The sequence below is a fragment of the Uloborus diversus genome, chromosome 4 (genome assembly GCF_026930045.1).
Source record: "Uloborus diversus isolate 005 chromosome 4, Udiv.v.3.1, whole genome shotgun sequence".
NCBI lineage: Eukaryota > Metazoa > Arthropoda > Arachnida > Araneae > Uloboridae > Uloborus > Uloborus diversus.
The window spans coordinates 194,167,100-194,189,377 of record NC_072734.1 but is presented as its reverse complement, the minus strand read 5'-3'; the positions used below and the strand labels follow the sequence as shown (position 1 = coordinate 194,189,377).

Here is a 22,278-nt window from a genome sequence, read left to right as displayed (position 1 = left end):
TAGTATGTATCCTTAAATGCTTTCTAAAATAAACAAGAATATGGTTTGTCATTAGTGTGTGTCCTCAAATGAGATTTCAAACAAGAACTATGAGAAAATGCCTTTTGACAATGCTCACAAGAATATGGTTTTTCTTTAGTGTGAGTCCTCAAATGGGTTCTCAAAGTTGAACTAACACGAAATGTCTTTTTACAATACTCGCAAGAATATGGTTTTTCTTTAGTGTGTGTCCTCAAATGTGATTTCAAAGAAGAACGCTGAGAAAATGACTTTTTACAAAACTCACAAGAATATGGTTTTTCATTTGTGTGAGTCCTCAAATGTAATTTCAAACAAAACCTATCAGAAAATGTCTTTTCACAATACTCACAAGAATATGGTTTCTCATTTGTGTGTATCCTCAAATGCTTTTTCAAATGTGGACTCTGAGAAAACTTCCTTTTACAATGAATACAAGAATATGGTTTTTCTTTAGTGTGTATCCTCAAATGAGTTCTAAAATTTGAAAAATCAGCAAATGTCCTTTTACAAAACTCGCAACAAAATGGTTTTTCTTTAGTGTGTACCCTCAAATGCCTTCTAAAATGTGAACTCTGAGAAAATTTCTTTTTACAATGATTACAAGAATATGGTTTTTCATTAGTGTGTACCCTTACATGTGTCCTTAAACATGAACTACCAGAAAATGTCTTTTTACAATGCTCACAAGAATATGGTTTTTCATTAGTGTGTATCCTCAAATGTGTTTGGTAAGATGATTTATATGAAAAAGACTTTTTACAATATTCACACGAAAATGGTTTTTCATTAGTGTGTATCCTCAAATGCGTTTTGTAAGCTGAACTCTGAGAAAATGTCTTTTCACAATACTCACAGGAATATGGTTTTTCATTAGTGTGTATCCTCAAATGTGTTTTCAAACTTGAACCAGTAGAAAATGTCTTTTTACAACATTCACAAGAATATGGTTTCTCTTTAGTGTGTATCCTCAAATGTATTTTCAAACCTGAATTCCGAGAAAATGTGTTATTACAATACTCACAAGTATATGGTTTTTCATTAGTGTGTATCCTCAAATGTGTTTGATAAGATGATTTATATGAAAAAGACTTTTTACAATATTCACACGAAAATGGTTTTTCATTAGTGTGTATCCTCAAATGTATTTTTAACTGTGAACTAGCAGAAAATGTCTTTTTACAATACTCACAAGAATATGGTTTTTCATTAGTGTGTGTTCTTAAATGTCTTTTCAAATGTGAACTTTGAGAAAATGATTTTTTACAATGCTCACAGAAATATAGTTTTTTATGAAGGTGTGTGGCCAAATGTATTTTCAACTGTGAGCTCTGAGAAAATGTTTTTTTACAATGATCACAAGAATATGGTTTTTCTTCAGTGTGTATCCTCAAATATGACCTTTGAGAAAATGATTTCTTACAATGATCACAAGAATATGGTTTTTCATTAGTGTGTATCCTCAAATGGGTTTTCAAATGTGTACTTTGAGAGAACGACTTTTTACAATGATCACAAGAGTATGGTTTTTCATTAGTGTGTATCCTCAAATGGGTTTTCAATCGTGAAGGATAACTGAATGTTTTTTCGCAATATCTACACAAGTATGATCTCTTTCCGATGTGCATATTCATTCTTAATCAGCAAAAGACAAGAAACAAAAAGCAAAGCTGTTTTTAAACTGCGGTCGATGATGCTGTTTTACGCTTTCACTCCTAGCTGGTTCAGATCAACCACAACAATTCGTCCTTCCCGCAGTTTTCACTTAAAATCAGGATTCCTGAAAGAAACACACTAAGACTCATCATTGTTGAAAACAAAATGTCTACCTATTGATTATTAAAGAAAACAAAAAGGAAAGAAAGAAATCTGAAGGCGTCATAACCAGTGTTGGTAAGTTTTTGAGAGTTGATTTTTTTTTTTTTTACACAACAGTCAAAAACCAGAATTCCTGCCCAAGACCAGTCCAAAATTGGTATCACGAACAATACTTTAACTGTGAGTTTCAATTGCGTAAGAGCAATTCCAAGAAAAGTGAGCCAGCAGGTCAACATTTCATAATGCAGTTATTTTGTTGCATTATATCATCAAAAAGCATAAAATGTGTATTTTTAAAACATTGCATTTGTTTGAAATGAAAGTTAAATAATATTTTCCCCCTAGTTCAAAGTTACTAAATTTAGATTTTCACAACAATTACAAAAAATGCCACATTTTCAAACAAAAATTTCTATTAACAAAATAAATATGCTTAAAATTAATTGCAGTACAATAAATGCATTTTTACAGCTCCTTGCTTACACAATTTCCATTCATGGCGTCAAATAGTGTTCCCGCTAGGCCGTTTTTGAAGGGCGCAGCGCCCTGGCGTTTTCCACATCAGCAAAATGTGCCCTGCCCTTCTTTTAGATCGCAAAATGCGCCCCGCCTTTTAAAAAAGAAGGAAATTGCACCCTGTGTTTTTAAAAAGATGCCTCAAGCATCGTTTGGACTCTTGTGATACGGGGCAATTTTGCTTGTCCAGCGATCGTCCGCAAAAACGCCCATTTCTTATCATCATTCCCAGAATTTCACCCTGAAAACGGCCCCATAAATAAAAGGGGAAGCAAATACCTAGGCAAAGAGGGGAAGGGGATAAGATTCTAGGAATTCTAACAGGCTTATCAGGAGGAAACAAAGGTATGTTCTTCCTTCTGCTGAAGGCGGGTTTTTGAAAGGGTGTGGAAAAGGGTATGGTTCTCTGGGAAGGGAGAGATCATTGTTTCATTCCTCCCCATCCTTGATCTTCTGAGAATCAACAATGAGAGACAGAATAGGACATTTTCCTAGCGTTTCAGCCCTTTGTGTCCGTTTTTCGTTTGCATGTGGAAATTAGGCTTAGCTAATTTTAGCGATCTTTTCACATCTGTTTCTGGAAAGTTAACTTTCTGATTGTTTCCTAAGTAGTATATAGTACAAAGCTTACAGAGCTAAAATACAAGGGTATTTTTTGGTATCTTGGATAATTTATTTAAAAAGGAGAATTTACATTCATCATGATTTTGACATCTACTAAAATACGTACTGTCACAATGCGCATTACTAGGCAGTTTTTTTTAGGTTGGAAGGGGAGATCAGTACAAGGACGCCCATATGCAAAATTTTAAGGGGGGGGGGGCTCAGATATTTTCCCCATGGTTTAGCAGGATATTTTTCCCATAGAAACCATTTTTAATACAGATTAGAGTTATTAAAATTTGACATTTTTAATAACTTTATTCATTAACTGCTGAAGAAGAAATGTTTTGACATTTTTGAAAAGAAAAAAGTACTAAAAGCAAGGAAGTTCTAATTTCAAAGGGGGGAGGGGGCTTGAGCTCTCCCTCCCCCCCATATGGGCGCCCTTGGATCAGTAATTAAATACTGTTCTTCTTTAATTGAAATTCAAAGGGTTTTGAAATGCCTAGAATTTTTAGGATAGGTAGTCAAAACTAAGGCCTGAAAAATGTTGAAAAACACACAAAGCCAAGTTTCAGCATTATCTAAATGTTCCTATGGAGTGTAGAAAACATTTATTTGGGGGGGGGGGAGGCTAACCCTTTTCTAAAGATAAGTACATTTTTCGTATGAAATAATGATATTTAATACGGAAGTCAGTGATGGCGGCGATTGGGGGGGGGGGGGCTCATGGTGCAGACTACACTGTTTGAATTTTTGCAAGGTGTTTCAAGATGTTATTTTTCCTCTTTTTTTTTATGGAGAAGGGGGAACTCAGTACTTTTTGAGGGGTGCATCATTGGTCTGGGCTGGGTGGACACTGCATTGAAAAAGTGCCCTTTTTATAACAAATAGTGCCCCTTTCAAAGCCAGCATCCTGCCCTTTTTTTTTCTAGAATGAACACTAGCGTCAAATAAAGACTTAGCCAAAGTATGGCAACACTTGTTTTATTATACTCGATTGCAAGCTTTCTTGGCTATGGAGAAATGAGCTGCGGCCAAGTGAAGGAAATAGTTCCTTGCGCTTTGCCAGATAATCGGGGGGAAATTACGCACTTTGCTTTAGAAATCGGATTAGTTAGTTAAACCGACGCAAAAGGGACATTTTTTTGTCATAATTTCTGTGAATCGTTAAATATTTTCAATTTTAAGAGCGGTGCAGCGCGGATCCATACATTCATTTGCAACTGAACGAACCAGCCAATCAGAGCTCACAAACAGTTGGCGATCTCCGGATATTCTGCGTTTGGCGCGATTTTGCTCAAGTGCTCCACTCTCGTTGAAGTATGCCAAAGCGGATTAATTCGCCAAGCAGGGCAACTGCGAGTGCGGTGTCTTATCGGAGATCCTCCTTACAAACCTACAGGCGGTCTTTTCACTCAGTGTTTTTCCTCCGCGCTTAATGACGTCACTGACAAGTTAACTTGCAAGCTAGTATAGTGACTTGATTTTATGCCAAACTTCAAGTTCGTTCTTTTTGAGTTAACAACTTTTTCTTATTTTTAAGTCAGCAATTACAGTTGGCTTTCTGTTTAACAATGCTCTATTTAACAACTTTCTCTATTTGACGATGGTTTTTAACAATCCCACATGGTCCACTATAGTGTTCAAAGCATTCTATTTAAGGACGCTTTCTACTTAAGGACGGTTTTTTATGGTCCCTTGAAAATTGTCAAACAGAGAGCCAACTGCATATCATTACTAAAAAAAGGTAGATATTTAAATCAAGTACGGATGAAAAATATATGATGCTGTGTTTCCCTATTTATTATTTTACGTCTACAAAATTAAGAAGTTGTAAGAAGGGTTGAAAACTTTTTTACATTAAATATACCTACTGTATAAGGTAAGAACAAACATTCAAGCTATGAAAAATAAACAACATACAGAAAGTGTAATGGTTTCAGCGAATCCTGCTGTAAATATTTAGGTTCAATGCATTGGTGTTAAGAAAAAAAAAACCAATCTGCTACAGCATCCGCACCTCATTAATTTTACTTTTTTACTAGCTTCATGTACTTCATTTGCAGAAAAATACAGTACATGAATCAAAAGAACTGGTCTTCCTTACCTTTATGTATAGATAAATGGAATGAACTTGCATATTTACCGAGAAATTAAGGTGAAGTAGCTTTGGCAATGGAAGCAGTCATTTGCAGCTTTATGATTGATTCTTGTTTAAACTAACATCTAGAAACGAAATGAGAGGCACAATTAATTTCATATTAAAACTCTGAATAAACATAAAAGTTAAGAAAATTTAAAAGATGAAATATTTGAGTATGCAGTCTGAAATTCTCACTGAACAGTATTTATTACCTGATAGGTTCAGGTTATTTTTTTGTTACGTTAAATGTGATTAGCTGATGATTAACTATATAATTACCGGCGGGCATACATAATCACCAGTAAACTTGGTAAATGCAATAAATTACTCAATATACAACAGAATTTGCTAATTTTTAAGATTCCGATTTGTTATGAAGAATGGAAAAAAAAATTGAATAATTCTAAGGAGAATGAGGGCTTCATGCTGAAAATAAATATTTTCAACAGTAAAAATCTGTGAACAGTTGAAAGAACATAATGATAGCTTATTGAGTAAATTAATGCGCATTAGTCAGGGCTAAAGCAGAAATAAATGAAAATGACTGAGCTGGCGGTGTATTTCACGTATCATGATAGCTATTAAAAATTCCAAAAAATATTTCAATCAACAAAGTAATAAAAGTGTTGCTGCTTTATTCTACTTTCATTAGGCACCCTAGAACAAACAGATTAGATAATCTCTTTATTGGGTCTGTCAGGGTAATTTGGGTATAAAAATGGCCTACTTTGAACTTTCCAGACTTGTAATAAATTTATATGTACATATTGTATTCTTTTTCTTGTTTCAGCTTAACATTATGACTTTCCAGAATAGTTTTCTGCAAATTACATGTTAATTGACCCATTTGCATATAAATGGCAAACATAAGTTTCACTATACCCAAATTACCCCGTGGATGGGGGAATTTGAGTATAGTGATTGTTAAAGAGCAAAGCATGGTTTTAATAACAATCTTACTCAATGTTTTCAAACGTAGGTTGAATGTAGGTACAATGAAAGAAATGGGATAGTATAAATACTTATTTTTTCTAAGTGTTAAGATCGATTTTAGACTGAAAATATCGCAACATGACAAACCGTTAATGGATGGAAAGTAGTTTTTTGTTACAGAACAATTAAGCAAATTTAAACAATCTTCCGATTCATTTTTAGCATGTATTACCTTGTGTAGTGAGGATGCACATACATGCCTATGTTTGAATTCCAATAAAATTATTATTTGTCCTTCTGATTGGTAAAATGTAATGCATACCCAAATTACCCCATGTTTTTAAATCATTAATTACATGAAAACTAATTATGTTAAATGTTTCAATTCAATGCCAAATTAAAGTAAACATAGTTAATGTCTACATCAGGGGCGTAGCTAAGGGGGGGGTTTTGGGGACAAACCCCCCCCCCCCCGAAACGTTAGTCTCAAAAAAAAAAAAAAAGAGAAAAAGAAGAGAGAAGAGAAAGAAAAAAAAAAGAAAAGGAAAAAATTCCAAGCGATTATATATATATATATATATATATATATATATATATATATATATAAAATTAAGCAAACAGAATTACAAATATTAAACAAATTATAAATACCAAATGATGATAAAAAGGAAAAAATGCAAACAGCTATTAAGTAGGAATAGAAAAAGAGTGAATCCAGAGCTCATCAGCCGTGGAGGATTCATTAATTATGGTCAAAAGACCAAAATTTTAACTATAAACTAGAAGAGAATGCTTAAGCTCCAGTACATGCAATATAGAGTAACAATGGGCAAACGCACCATTTGTTAAGCTAAAAACAATAAACTAGAGCTCAAACCTAAAACTAAAAGCAGGGGGTTTCGCCTCGACTAATTAGGAAAACAAGTTCCGATAATTAGCCTTCCACGGGACAGTACCTGCCAATAACAAAATTGTCTTACCTTGAAATCCAAGTAAAAATATCCAGTCCGTTGTTCAGCATGATAAAAAGGCTATCCATTCGTCAACAAAACATTAAAAATATAAAAACCATGTCCAAAAAAAACAATCCAAAGACGTACCAGGTCACCTGTTTTCGCACGTGTAAAAGTTTTATCCACTACAGTGATTCATAAAAAAATGGTTTGTCACGGTTGTATCATACATTTACACAGTTAAACAGTTTCAAAAGAAGCGAAATGTTCATCGAAGGCTATACTTAAGCAGATGTTTTCAACAAGATTTTTAGGGAAGTTATTATGAAAAAGTAAGTTTTTGAGTACTGAAATTTCTTGCTTAAATGCAGAAATGGTGTTGCAAATTCTTTTAATTCTGATAGCTTGCGAAACAATAATGCCAATAAAAACCTTTTTACTAAGGCAGGAGGAGAAATTTTGTAAACTGTTAACTGCGAAATTGAATTCACGTCTTTTATCATAGATTGTAGTGGAACAATTTGAGTCAATTTGTATGTTGATATCCAAGAAATTAAAGCTATTATGATTAGAATTGGTCTTTTTGAGCGTTAATGAACTATGATAAATAGTTTTGCTGAGTTCAGAAAAATTAGGAAAATTTATACACAAAAGGTCATCAATGTATCTACAACAAAGAGGTGTAGAGGAAGGATTGTCAATTAAGTATTTTCGTTCATAATATAAAAGAAAAAGGTTGGCTAATGTAGAGCTAAAATTAGCTCCCATTGCTATGCCATTAATTTGAAGAAAACAAGAATTACCATTTTTGAAAAAATTATTGAAAATACAAAATTTAAAAAGACCAATAAAAAACAATTCATTAAAATCAAGGGAATCCTTGACTGAATTAAAAAGTTCTGAAACAGAGGAAAAAAGTTCAACGAGTGGGATATTGGTGAAGAGGTTTTCAAAATCAAAAGTTTCTAGGTGGTTTATATCAAGCATATTAAGTAAATTGATGACTTCAACACTATTATTAACAATCCAGAACCAATTCATTTGTTGAAGTTTAAGTTGTTCAAGAATTTTTTTTGAGAAATTGTTCAAGCTTTACACTCAGATTTTTTCCAATGGTGTTGGTGGCAGAGCAAATAAATCGAAATCCAACAGGTGTTTTATGAAATTTTGGAATTGCATATAAGTAAGGTAAGTTAACAGAATCAGGACGTGGCAATTTTAAAAAGTTTGTAAGCAGCAGCAAATTTTTTTGATGATGGAGGATTCATTAAGTTTGGAGGAAACATAAGTGGTGGTTTTTTTCGAGTTCATTTTTCAAAATATTAGCATATAATTTTTTGCAGCAGATAGAGTAATTAGAACTTGCTTTATCAACAACTGTAAAGACAAAAGCTTTTTTAAAATTATTGATGGCATTATTTTCATCAGCAGAAAGATGGAAGTATGAAGAATCAGTGTTAGCAATATCACGTAAACGTGATTTCAGTTCAATTAAAAAGTGGTGTCTATATTCAAGAAATGCATTGAGTGGAACATTAAAACAATAGGAGATTTTTCTTAAAAAATATTCAAGTTCAAATGTAAGCTTATTAAAAGCTTTTAGGAAATTAATACGAAAATTAGGCCGATATTTAGTACCCAAACTAAAAAGTTTAATGAGTTTTTTGTTTTGTAAAAAATTCAAATCACCGGTCAGAATATGACCAAAATCAGAGTTGAAGAAGATGGAATTAGAGAAAACAAAAAACTCATTAAACTTTTTAGTTTGGGTACTAAATATCGGCCTAATTTTTGTATTAATTTCCTAAAAGCTTTTAATAAGCTTACATTTGAACTTGAATATTTTTTAAGAAAAATCTCCTATTGTTTTAATGTTCCACTCAATGCATTTCTTGAATATAGACACCACTTTTTAATTGAACTGAAATCACGTTTACGTGATATTGCTAACACTGATTCTTCATACTTCCATCTTTCTGCTGATGAAAATAATGCCATCAATAATTTTAAAAAAGCTTTTGTCTTTACAGTTGTTGATAAAGCAAGTTCTAATTACTCTATCTGCTGCAAAAAATTATATGCTAATATTTTGAAAAATGAACTCGAAAAAACCACCACTTATGTTTCCTCCAAACTTAATGAATCCTCCATCATCAAAAAATTTGCTGCTGCTTACAAACTTTTTAAATTGCCACGTCCTGATTCTGTTAACTTACCTTACTTATATGCAATTCCAAAATTTCATAAAACACCTGTTGGATTTCGATTTATTTGCTCTGCCACCAACACCATTGGAAAAAATCTGAGTGTAAAGCTTGAACAATTTCTCAAAAAAATTCTTGAACAACTTAAACTTCAACAAATGAATTGGTTCTGGATTGTTAATAATAGTGTTGAAGTCATCAATTTACTTAATATGCTTGATATAAACCACCTAGAAACTTTTGATTTTGAAAACCTCTTCACCAATATCCCACTCGTTGAACTTTTTTCCTCTGTTTCAGAACTTTTTAATTCAGTCAAGGATTCCCTTGATTTTAATGAATTGTTTTTTATTGGTCTTTTTAAATTTTGTATTTTCAATAATTTTTTCAAAAATGGTAATTCTTGTTTTCTTCAAATTAATGGCATAGCAATGGGAGCTAATTTTAGCTCTACATTAGCCAACCTTTTTCTTTTATATTATGAACGAAAATACTTAATTGACAATCCTTCCTCTACACCTCTTTGTTGTAGATACATTGATGACCTTTTGTGTATAAATTTTCCTAATTTTTCTGAACTCAGCAAAACTATTTATCATAGTTCATTAACGCTCAAAAAGACCAATTCTAATCATAATAGCTTTAATTTCTTGGATATCAACATACAAATTGACTCAAATTGTTCCACTACAATCTATGATAAAAGACGTGAATTCAATTTCGCAGTTAACAGTTTACAAAATTTCTCCTCCTGCCTTAGTAAAAAGGTTTTTATTGGCATTATTGTTTCGCAAGCTATCAGAATTAAAAGAATTTGCAACACCATTTCTGCATTTAAGCAAGAAATTTCAGTACTCAAAAACTTACTTTTTCATAATAACTTCCCTAAAAATCTTGTTGAAAACATCTGCTTAAGTATAGCCTTCGATGAACATTTCGCTTCTTTTGAAACTGTTTAACTGTGTAAATGTATGATACAACCGTGACAAACCATTTTTTTATGAATCACTGTAGTGGATAAAACTTTTACACGTGCGAAACAGGTGACCTGGTACGTCTTTGGATTGTTTTTTTGGACATGGTTTTTATATTTTTAATGTTTTGTTGACGAATGGATAGCCTTTTTATCATGCTGAACAACGGACTGGATATTTTTACTTGGATTTCAAGGTAAGACAATTTTGTTATTGGCAGGTACTGTCCCGTGGAAGGCTAATTATCGGAACTTGTTTTCCTAATTAGTCGAGGCGAAACCCCCTGCTTTTAGTTTTAGGTTTGAGCTCTAGTTTATTGTTTTTAGCTTAACAAATGGTGCGTTTGCCCATTGTTACTCTATATTGCATGTACTGGAGCTTAAGCATTCTCTTCTAGTTTATAGTTAAAATTTTGGTCTTTTGACCATAATTAATGAATCCTCCACGGCTGATGAGCTCTGGATTCACTCTTTTTCTATTCCTACTTAATAGCTGTTTGCATTTTTCCTTTTTATCATCATTTGGTATTTATAATTTGTTTAATATTTGTAATTCTGTTTGCTTAATTTTATATGTACTTGGCTTTTTAGTTTTGCTGCGATGCGCATCTATGGGCTCTTGGTGTGGTCTTTTCAATATATTTCACTTTTATTATTATTTTATATATATATATATATATATATATATATATATATATATATATATATATATATATGTATATATGTATATATATATATGTATATATATATATATATATATATATATATATATATATATATATATATATATATATATATATATATATATGTAAAAGAAGTAACCCCCCCCGAAAGTCGGGTCTAGCTACGCCACTGGTCTACATACCTAAACTTGCCACCTAGCGGGACATCTTAATAGTTCAAGAGGTATCAGGGGTCTGGCCAGAGGAAATTTGGGTCCGTTAACGCACTTTTCATAAAAATCCGATCAACCAAAACGGACCTTTCACAAAATCCCGACCAACCAAAATGGACCCTTGACAAAATTCTGATAAACAAAAACGGATCTTTTACAAATAATTTATTGGAAGGGCAAATCTCAAATCAAAATAATGCATACATTCTTGTGATGCTCCTGCAAGCGATAAATAATAACTAAGACCGAATCAAAAAAATGCATGTTGTTTGTTTCTTTGAAAGAAATTAACAGCTGAAAGTCAGTTTGGTTTATAATTTTGCTTATTTGTTTTATGCAGCAGTGTTGTTGCAAACCTTCAATCACAGTAACAAGCACTTTTCCACTTTTCTCCCCGCTCTTGATTTAATAAACAATAGTATACAGCGAAATGAACTTAGAACTAAAGGATAGTAGGGATGGGGGGAAAATGTGATCACTTCAGATAATGTTACCAACTTTAAACTTATCGTCATTTAGCGATCTGGCGGGGGGCAATGATTAATTGTTATTTTGGGAGAGAGTTATATGGGTTAGATTTTTCAATGCTTAAAAGGATAATTAATTTTAAATAAACTCTTTTATCATTCGATACGAGAATCATATTTTATTCTTTTTTCAAGCTAACTTCGCTTTATTAGGATGCAAATAAATGAAAAGTCTCTTTATTTTTGTAACAATGCTTATTATAATTTTTTTAAGCAGAATTCCATTTGCTTTTACGAGTCAAAAATTTAAATGCTGAATTGATGGTTCATTTTTTTTTTAAATTTTTTTTTTATTCAACTGTGTCCAGACATTAATGATATGTTTATCATAGGACTCTAAAATGCAATTCTAAAATAATTTAAACAAAAATATTTATTTTAAGGGCTGTTTTTATACTTTTGATGTTTTCCCCATACAATCTCTTTGCATCCGCTATGGGGAATCAGACTTTTCGAATTGTCGATGTTTAGTACGCTTTGTTAAGCGGTAAACAAATAAAATATTTTTTTATTTTTGTAAAAATCACGGAGTTTATAAGTTTTAAAAGGAAATTCTGCGCTCTATAACAATGTCTTGGTTCAAAAATTTAAATGCTGAACCCCTGCCTGAATTTCTTTGTTACAATTATTTTAAATACTATACATTTAACATTTCTAGTATAATTTAACATAATGTAGAATGGTAAATAAATATTGATACTTGAGGGGCGCCCATCTCCCAGAGAGCGATTCCCCCCCCCCCCCCCCCTCAATACTCGAAAAACACTCAAGAATGATATTCTCAACAGAAATGAGGGAAAACACTCAACTTTAAGTGTCAATAATGCAGTTGCACCATCTCAAAATTCAAAAATTTCATTTTTACAAAAATAATTTTTTTTTTTGTAAAATTTGATTTTTTACAAAAATAATCGATTTTTCACAAAAAACGGACTCTGGTGAAAAATCCTGGACAGACCCCTGGTTATCTTTTTCCCCCCGAACAGTAGAATGTGCGAGAACGACAGACATTGTTATGGATGTGGTGCATCTCAGGGAATGCCTGGAAGTGTTCAGAACCATATAATATGAGTAAAAGCTAGAGAAAGCTACAGGGACTTACAGACTGATTGACCTTTTTAACATATTTTAACTTATATGGGCTATTCCACAGAAAATGGTAGTTTTGACCCGCATGTGATGACTCATCCCTTTAATTAAAAATAGTACTTTAAAATGTTAATGAGCCAATTTTTTCAGCTTAGGAAATTACAAACTCATGTGTGATTTCTTAAGCAAAAAATTCTGTCATTACCCTTTAAAATGATTACTTTTTAATGAAATATATATTCCGTCACATGCAGGGAAAAAGAGTTGACTTTTTCATGGAATGGCCCAATATTATTATATTAACTTGCTTGTTTTACATTTTATCTTTTTGAACTTCATATAATTTTCATGTTACATTTTGTGTTTGTATATTTTATCCTTTTGAATTTCATATTGCTACAATTTTTTCAATTCTACTTTTTTATTTTTTACTTGCTACATTTTTATAGTTTACCTAGTTGCATTTTATAATATACTCTCTCTTCATGTGTGCTGAATGCACTATCTATTGCACTCTAGTCCATGAATCCTACGGTCAAGTACTACTGCTAAAAATAAAAAAAACTCTTTTGACACTGACTTGTGCATAAAAATATTAACTGAAATACAAAGGCCACATCAGAACAATTGCTCATCAGTGGCATGTAACTCATTCAAACCCTCACTCCTGGGATAGGGATATTAACAGATTTCTCCAGACTAAAACAATTAATGCCTTGCTTCCTATGAAATTTTTTTACCTATAACTAGCAGTACCTGTATGGCCTAGCCTGAGGTAGAAAATTGGTTTGCCTGTATATTTACAGGTCACTTCTGTTATCAGTGTTCGAAAACATCCAATATTTTGATATACGAGGGGGGGACCCAAAAGAAACCGGAGTAGTGGTGTGATGCCAATCCTAGATGTAGTAGAGTGTTCTCAAGCTAGATGGCTCAAGTAGAGACCTTCACAAACCATCTGTGCAAGTGGCTTCACTGTAGTTGATAACGTCTGATCATAGTGTTGGTTTTCTCAGGTGTTGTTCCTTTCCGCCTGCGAACTCATTATGACAAATTTAAAAGAACTAACTGTAAACTTAAAATTTTGCTTCTCCTGCTTGAAATTTGGCAACAGAATAACTTACCAAATATTCAGTAAATTACCGCCCATTAGCCAGGGCTAAAGCAGAAATACGTGCAATACACAGCCGGCCGTATTTCTGCTTTAGCCCTGGCTAATGGGCGGTAATTTACTGAATATACCTTGCCTTGCGTTCAATCTTCGAGTTGAACCGAACCATTGCTTCGGTCACTAGTCTGGTCTGCTAATTCCATATTAGCTACCAGTTTGTTTCGCACTCTTGGCTTCCTTAAGAGGTTTTCCATCTCCAGCTCAGTCACTTTCCTATGCCGGGCTGATGAGTGCTAATAAGCACGAAACTGCAGTCCTCGGTTGGAAATGACTGAGCTGACGGTGTATTTCACGTAACTTACCAAATGCTTTAACAAGCTTTCAAGGACGATGCTACGAGCCGTACACAAGTTTTCGAGTGGTTTGGACGCTTTAAACGTGGTAGCATGAGTGTTGAAGATCATGCTCGTTCTGAGCGCCCTTCAACGTCTCGAAATGAAGAAAACGTTAAAAAATTCCGCCAAAAAACAACGAGAGTTGTCGTTTTAGAATTGACGAAACAGGAGTGAGTTGGAGCTCACGCGGGCGATCGGAAGAATGGTTCTTCCACCATGATAATGCTCCCGTACACACAGCCTTCACTATTAACCGCTACTAGGCCTCTCAGGGGTGACCGTACGTTCAACAACCCCCGTATTCACCAGACCTAGCCCCTGTCATCTTTTTCTGTCCCCAAGGATGAAAAAAAATCTGAAAGTGAAGCGTTTTCATGATGTACAGGCTATAAAAACTGCTTCGCAACAGGCACTGGACATGGTCAAAGTTAAAGAGTTCTAGGAGAGCTTATAATAGTGGAAAAAAATAATTAACAAGTGTATTGCATCTAAGGGGGAACACTTTGAAGAAGACTAAAGAAATTTTGTGAACAAACAAATAAATATTTTAGAACAAAAATCCGGTTATTTTTGGGTCCCCGCTCGTATGTCCGATATTTTCAACCAGCAAACACTAACGTCTTCAAAATAGTAAATGCATCCTCAAATCACTCCTTATTTTCAAAAATTATTATTACAATATGTAGACTTAAAGAAAGGTTTCCTTCATCATTTATATCTAATGTTTCATTTTACATTGTAATCAATTTTAATAATTGAGTTAACTTGGTTGAGTAATTTAGCTGTTTTACTCTTTTTTTTTCTGTTCGCTACTTTTATAGTTAGTTTTATGGTTCAGAAAGAAAAAATATGCATTAGTTGGTTCACAGTCATAAGACATTTTTTTCTTCTGACCAACGTTTAATATTTAACTAGGTAGTTTCGAAGTGAATTAAAGTTGTATTACTATCAATTTCATGAATATAAAAAATAAAAAAGAAATATTATATTACTCTGCAGCAATAATGATGAATTAATACATCATTAAAATATAGTACATAACTTTTGGGTTATTTTGAATAATAAACGAACAATATTACTAGGATTAAAATAATATTTACCTATATTGATATGACTGTGTTTGAAAAAATAGTATCGAAAATATCAAAATATTTTCAAAATAAATATTGGATATATATCGGCGAAACCTGGTTATACGCATGGTAATTTTGTTTTTCAAGATTTCCACATGTATCAGATAACTAGATTGAAAATTTGCCACTATGACTTTCAGACAATCAGCCTCTTTTTTTCTGTTGCTTGAAGGCAGTAGAGGCGATGTAAGCAAACAAAGACTTCTGCAATGTGCACCTTATTAGGGAGTTAGGCAGTTATTTTTAATTGAAATTTATTTCTTAGGGGCAAACAAAAAAAAAGCCACCTCACGAAAAACACAGCAGCAACAATCTTGAACTGCACTGCATTCATACATGCTTGCGACAGCAGCAAAAGCCTGATCTTATTTTTTAAAGAAAACCAAAAGGATTTATTTTACATAAAAATTAGGTAACATACCTATAGAATGAAAATAATCAAGAACACTTCTTCGAACTACTCATGGTTTATTCAGTAAGTTACCATTCAGTAATTCAGTAAGTACTCCTGGTTGTTTGGTATGGTGATGAATGCTGTATCTTCGTACAAGCACCGACAACGAGCAGTTGCTTTTCGAAAGTAGTCAAGAGAGCGAAATTTGATTTATTACTGATGAAACGAAAAATGACATAATTTTGTTTAAAAAGCTAAATGTGTTGCACTAAAGCAGAAAGGGATGGGCCACCGATGCAAAAAAAAAAGATTAAAAGTCACGCAACATTGCACACCAACCCCGAGGCTCCCGCGTAAAAAACTTTACTGTACGCCAAACAAACTATGCTAGTTACAGTTAAAACGGAATCAAGTACCTTTTTTTTTTACTTTCATTTCGTAGGGCTTTATGACTGAAATTGTTTTGCTGAACTAACTTCATTCTGTTCAAAAAGAAAAAAAATCAGCACTGAAAATTTCAACACTGCAAGGAAACAGGTGCATGAAAATAACGAAGATAGGTAATGTTACGTCATCTCTAAACGTAACCGTAACTGATGAAAGAAACTGAAGTTGAAGTGAAAGGAAAAAAATATTGGTTTTTGTTTGTTTACTCCAGAACGCCAGACTGAAGGTTGGATTTCTGTTATCTGTTTATCCGAAATTGTCCATGTTCTTGCTTTTTGTGTGTTTTTAGTACTTCAAGTTATGATTCATTAAAATGTTTGCCTTTCGTAGGAACGATCATCTGTACTAAATACGTAATTTTCAATATCTCATCATTTTTAAAGCACTTGTTCTCCAGTGCATTACGAAGAGAAATACACCGTTTGCAATCAATCTCCAACTAACTTCAGAACTTTTTAAAATTTTTGAGTTAATTCTTTTCGCAACAACTTGGTTTTACTGGTTATAGCTACTAATCGTGTTTCTCCAGACACCTATTATTCGTAGAAATTAGGAATCCGACATATAATAACAATTTCGGGCGAATTATCATAGCCTGGAACATTTCGAAAAAAATCGTATTGCGTCAATGACAACGCAAATTTGGCTCCTATTTTAATTTTGGGGGATATTTCGATAATTGGGAATCTGGCGTGGTCGTCTTATTTTTGGCGAAAAATTTTTATTTTTGTAACCCTGCTTATTTATAGTAACCCTATGTGAATAGATGTTTCCTCTCTCTTTGTTTAGATTTGTAATGAAAAATACCTCTCATGCAGGTGCTGGAGCCAAAAATTGACGCCAATGAAGAAAGGTCGCCAGATTCCCAATTACCGAAATCTTCCCTAATTTTGCATTTTAGTAGTGGAATTACTGATGTTTTGAGGATTTGTATGTGCTTTTTTTTAATGCTCGGCGAATTAATTTATATTTTATCAGATCAGTTTGATGATGTGGAATGTCGAAACTAACTCCCTTATTTCTTTTCTCTATTGAAATGGTCTGGGAAGATTGCAGGTGGGTAGAAGTAACAAGGTGCTTGTTTTCATGCAAGCACCTTGTTAACTTTAGCACAAGAACAAGCACCAGAAAACTTTACCCCATGGTTTTTGCGTATGCTATGCCTGTTCTACATGCACTTATAGAGCTGAAAAAGGGAATTTTTCCTAACTGTTACTAGATTAATGTAGAAAAAAGTGTGCAAAATAAAATGACAGCTGTCACAGTTAAGGATTTGTAACAATTTTCTTTTCTGAAGCTCAGGTTGACATTTGTATGGAATGACCCTTTAGCGGTCGGTGGGATCGGTGAAGTTTTATTCCTGTTTCCTTTTTAAAAACCTTAAGCATCATCATTTTTGAAACAATTGAGAGAAAGTTTGCCCCTTTATTTGTGATGTCGGGGTTTTCTTTTTAAAAGAAAGGTGGATTAAGGAATTTCAACAGCATTATAACATATTGCTGTTACCAGTGGCGGATCCAGCCGATTGTTTTGGGAGGGGCCATCTGAAATTTTTGAACAAACTCCGAACTCCCCAGAAATTTTATTAAAATGAAGTTTTAAAAACTCAATTTTCGGGGTATTGGGACATTAGGTGAGGGGGCGCATTTAGGAATCTGCCTTGAAAATGTTTCAAAATTTTTATTGCCGAGTAATTTTTGAAAATTAGGAAACTAAAAACGCATTTTGTTTATTTTTGATGATGTACTGAGAAAGTTCAGGTTTCAGGTGCTGGCCCCAAAATACTTTTTGAAAAAAATAGCTTAGAAACCAAAATATGCTGTCATTATACATTGAGAAGTAAGAAGAGGAGGGGTGCTCTTCTAGCTCTTCAGCTTTCCATCCTAAAAATGCACCTTTAGGTAATGTTTGCTTACATTTAAGGAAGATTGAAGAGGCTTAGAATCCCTCCTTCCTGGAAATATTTTGCATTTGAGGCTCTAAAAATTCGATTTTTAACTATTTTTATACATATTTTAGAAAAGGATGGAAAATTCGTGAGCTCCTCTAAAAACCTCCTTTTAAAGCTATCATCACGATATGAACTAGGGAGGGAGGGGGTCCTATCAAAGATCGTTTGTAATTGAAATCCCAAAAAATTTCATTTAAGTTGCTTTTAAGCAAGTTAACTGATAAGGGCTGGATTAGCTAGTTTCCGTTGACATTTTTGCCAAATAAAAGACTTAAAATGCAATTTTTTGCTACATATCAAGGCATTTGTGTAAGGGCATGGGAAAAGGGGGGTACTTCCCCTAGTTTCGAAATTAAAGCCATAAAAACGAAAATTTAGGCTCCCTTTGGTCTTGTGAACAATAGGTATACTCTGAGAACAGCAGCATTTAGAGATCGTCCAAGTGTCTGTAGTTGGAATCAAGAAATGATGTAAAAGATAGAGAAAAATTTTGGAAATAAAAGTTTTGTTTTCAGGGTAGTGACATAATTTATCTATCAATTAAGGCCTATGCTACTTTTTCAGTATAACACATGTGTTAAATTTTGTTATCTTCTCATAATATTTTTTTTTCTTTTTTTTTTCTTAAAAACATTCCTACGATCACAAGGCTTTGGGAGGGGCCATGGCCCCCATGGCCCCCCTCTAGATCCGCCTCTGGCTGTTACCTTCCTCTCAAAACGCAAACACACATAAGATTCTGTTGGCATCATTCTGTTACCAGTCTTGGTGAACAGAACAGTGCTTGTTGTTCCCCTCCTTAGTCTCTGTTTCTTTGGGGAAAGTTATTGTGCCCATAATTCATCAAAATCTTAAGAAACACATCAGTTTTATTGTTGAATTTACATCAATTACCGCTTATCTGCTCTCAAAACCAGCCAGAGCCTGATTACCACAAGGGCATGTGGGGCACAGGCCCCTCCTCTTAGATTTCAGGGGGCCCGAAATCCCCTTAATTTATCATGTAAATTAAAATTAAATAATGATTTCACTCAGAATACAGAGTACAATGATATCATTGATAGTTTTGCAAATGCCAAAACAAGGAAAAAATCTATTTGTTGATAAAAATTTCTCTTAAAAATGTGATCTCTTTGCAAATCAGAAAACCACTCCAAATCACTGTATTTACTGTTAAAAGTTATATCATAAATCATTTTGGTACTTACGGTTTACTGCAACGGGTAAAGTTTAACCACGTTTATATATTTATTGTATACTACTATATCTCTTCTACTTTTTAAATGTATATATTACATTGTGATATGAGGTACCACCAAATTTAGTATGGTTGTGTGAAAACGCAAGTATTGAAATATTTTATTGCTTAAACACATAAAAAAAGCTGGAATGGGGGTGGCACAAAATGAATTTCATATCCAGTGTCTTTAAAAATCTTAGTGGGACCCTGAAATAGAAATGTGCCCCATGTCCAATGTCAGGATGATCGGGCTCTGAAACCAGCCCGTACAAAATGTTGTACTTTTTCTTCTTTTTGTGTTCTGTAACTAAAAGTCTTATGGCTCCCCCCCCCCTTCTATTTTCAACCTCAATCATCACCTCCGATTTAAAGCATGAGATAAGTTGAAAACTAAAAGTGCGTACAGACAGGTGAAATTATGTAGTTACTGAGTCATTCCACCGTCACGTGCAGGACAAAAATACACTTAAATTTCATTAACATTTCGTCATATCTCTTAATATTTTAAGGAAACAGGGGTAAACAATTTTTTTAATCTTTACATTTGATACAAAGATACTCCTGACACCAGGCCTGTGTCCAGATTTTCATAAAGGGAGGGGTTTTAATCTTACCACTGGGGGGGGGGGGAATTCCACCCCCTTACAGCTTTTTTTTTAACGACAAATTGCCGATCCCAGTATGGCGTTTATTCACACATGTAAGGACTGCTGTATTCTTCAATTCTTGAAGGATACCTCTAGCTGTACAAGTTACCAAAGTATTCCTTCGTTTCACAGATTCGCTTTAATCAAACTTTGCTTGCTTCTTTTTAATTAAATCTGTTTACTATGTAGTATATTGCAATTGTATTAAAAACTCTTCACAAATTCTTTTATAATGTAGAATGTATATCAGGTTGTTATGTTCTGAAATAATGCTTAATAAACTAAACAAGAAAGAGCTCTTTGCAGATGCAAATTACATAGCCAAGCACAATCACTAATGCATCTTCATAGATGTAACATATGTCGAATTCACCATAAGCTCCTTACAATAAGCAATATTCTTTCTTTGCATTGGTAGATCATTCAGCGGTTCGTCCGCCATACTTTTTCCGAAATATTACATCCATTTGTAAGGCTTTAGCAGTTGTAAATCGCAAAAAACTTCAGAGAGAAAATTAAAATAAAATAAAAACGCTGAACGCAAACTTTCTCATTAAAGTAAATTTAAGTCAAATATACATTTTCTTCATTTTGCTTATTTTTTCCCCAAGGGAGGGGTTTAACCCCTAAAACCCTCCCCTTGGACACGGCGCTGCCTGACACTATTATATTTTTATTAAACAATTTTGTTTTTTAAAATAAAATTTATTTACATGCGTCACGTGCAGGACATGAAAAGTCAACTTCTGGTAACTTGCTTATGAATTAGCTAATATTTTTGCTCTATTAATTTAGCAACGCTGAAACAAATTATAGATTTTGAAAGCTATGGTTCCAACATAAAGGAAACATGTCTCATTAGTTTAGAAATAATTATTTAAACCATAGAAAAAAATATGTATGCCCATTCCATTGAAAATGGTCATTTTGTCCCGCACGTGACGGTTCCTATATTTCATAAAAAAGAAATAATTTTTGAAGAAAGTTTTTGCTTAAGAAGCCACACATGTGTTTGTGATTTCTTTAGCAACAAAATTTTGTTCTTAATCCTTTTAAATTATTATTTTTTATGAAATATACGATGCCTCACGTGCGGGACAAAATTTCCATGGAATGACCCTACTATTGAACAAGTGATTTTTTTTAAAGTGAAAAACCAATGTAGATAAAGCACAAAATCACTCTGCTACATCTACATTGGTTTTTCCCTTTTTAATTATATTGTAGCACAAAGCTTATTTGGTCATTTTTCAAAGTGACTTATTTTAAATTTCTACCCCTGTGTAATAAAACAAAGTAATTTAATTTAAAAGTTTGTGCATTGAACCTTTAGGGCCAGAAACTGCAATAAATAATGATGTTTCTATTCAAATTGAAAGTGGCTAAGAAATAAAATTGCATCATATTTCTTTTAGAGGTGTTTGTTATCCGAAAATGTTGGGTTGCCATTCCTGAAAATTTTGGGTTGACAATGGGGTCAATTATTTTTGTTCATGCATTTTTGAAGTGTTTTTAGAGGGGGGGGAGGGGGGTCGAGTTTCCTGATAGTTCTCCCAAAATTTACTTGAGCCCACTATCATCCCTGATTTAGTTAACAATTAAATGAACAGCTTTAATTGCTTTAAAATGAAACTATTAAAATATGTTGCCTTCTTCAACCATTTCTGTCTTTCAAATTAATAAAACGCTAATGCTATTGTTTTTAACATCTACCAGGACAGATATGGATGTAGGATCGAAAGGATAAGGAAGCCGTCACACTAAAATCAATTACAATTGTTCATCTGCCTCCGGTTCAGTTATTCATTATGCTTGAGTTCTAATAAGAACGAAACTGCAGTCTCTAGCTGTGATAGCCAGGTTGTCTAGTACATTGCAAATGGGCAGTTCTCACAAGGTGGGAGCAAACACAGACCTCAACTTTGAAGCTTTAACACCAAATAACTTTCACTTTAATTAACTCAAAAATTTTCGAGTAAAATTATAATACTGTATGGAGACAAGAATTGACATAAATTATGGAAAAAATGCTCTTCAAATACCCTTTAAAAAATATTTTCTCGGCTAAAAGGCACATTTTTGGAAATTCAAAATGTTAACTGAGCAAATGAACCATTAAAAATTTTTTTTTAATTATTTCCATATGTTTAAAAAATATATTAAGGGTATGAATCTCAAACTGAATAATTTTTTGATAATATTTTCGACAAATTACAAAAGTAAAGACATATTACTTACTTTGTGAACAATTTTAGGAAGTTGGAAGTTTGATGAATGTCCAAAAG

At 33.2% G+C, this 22,278-nt stretch overlaps 1 protein-coding gene across 1 annotated transcript; it reads right to left on the bottom strand.

The window, feature by feature from the left end:
- Positions 1–230: 230 nt before the first annotated feature.
- LOC129221083 (protein krueppel-like) lies at positions 231–2,334 on the bottom strand (the record flags this gene model as incomplete). The annotated part of the gene is made up of 3 exons (XM_054855522.1): positions 2,320–2,334; positions 567–689; positions 231–314 (listed from the first exon to the last, which is right to left on the bottom strand). Coding segments are annotated over exons 1-3 (222 nt in total), but the record flags the coding sequence as incomplete, so codon positions are not given.
- Positions 2,335–22,278: the final 19,944 nt, after the last annotated feature.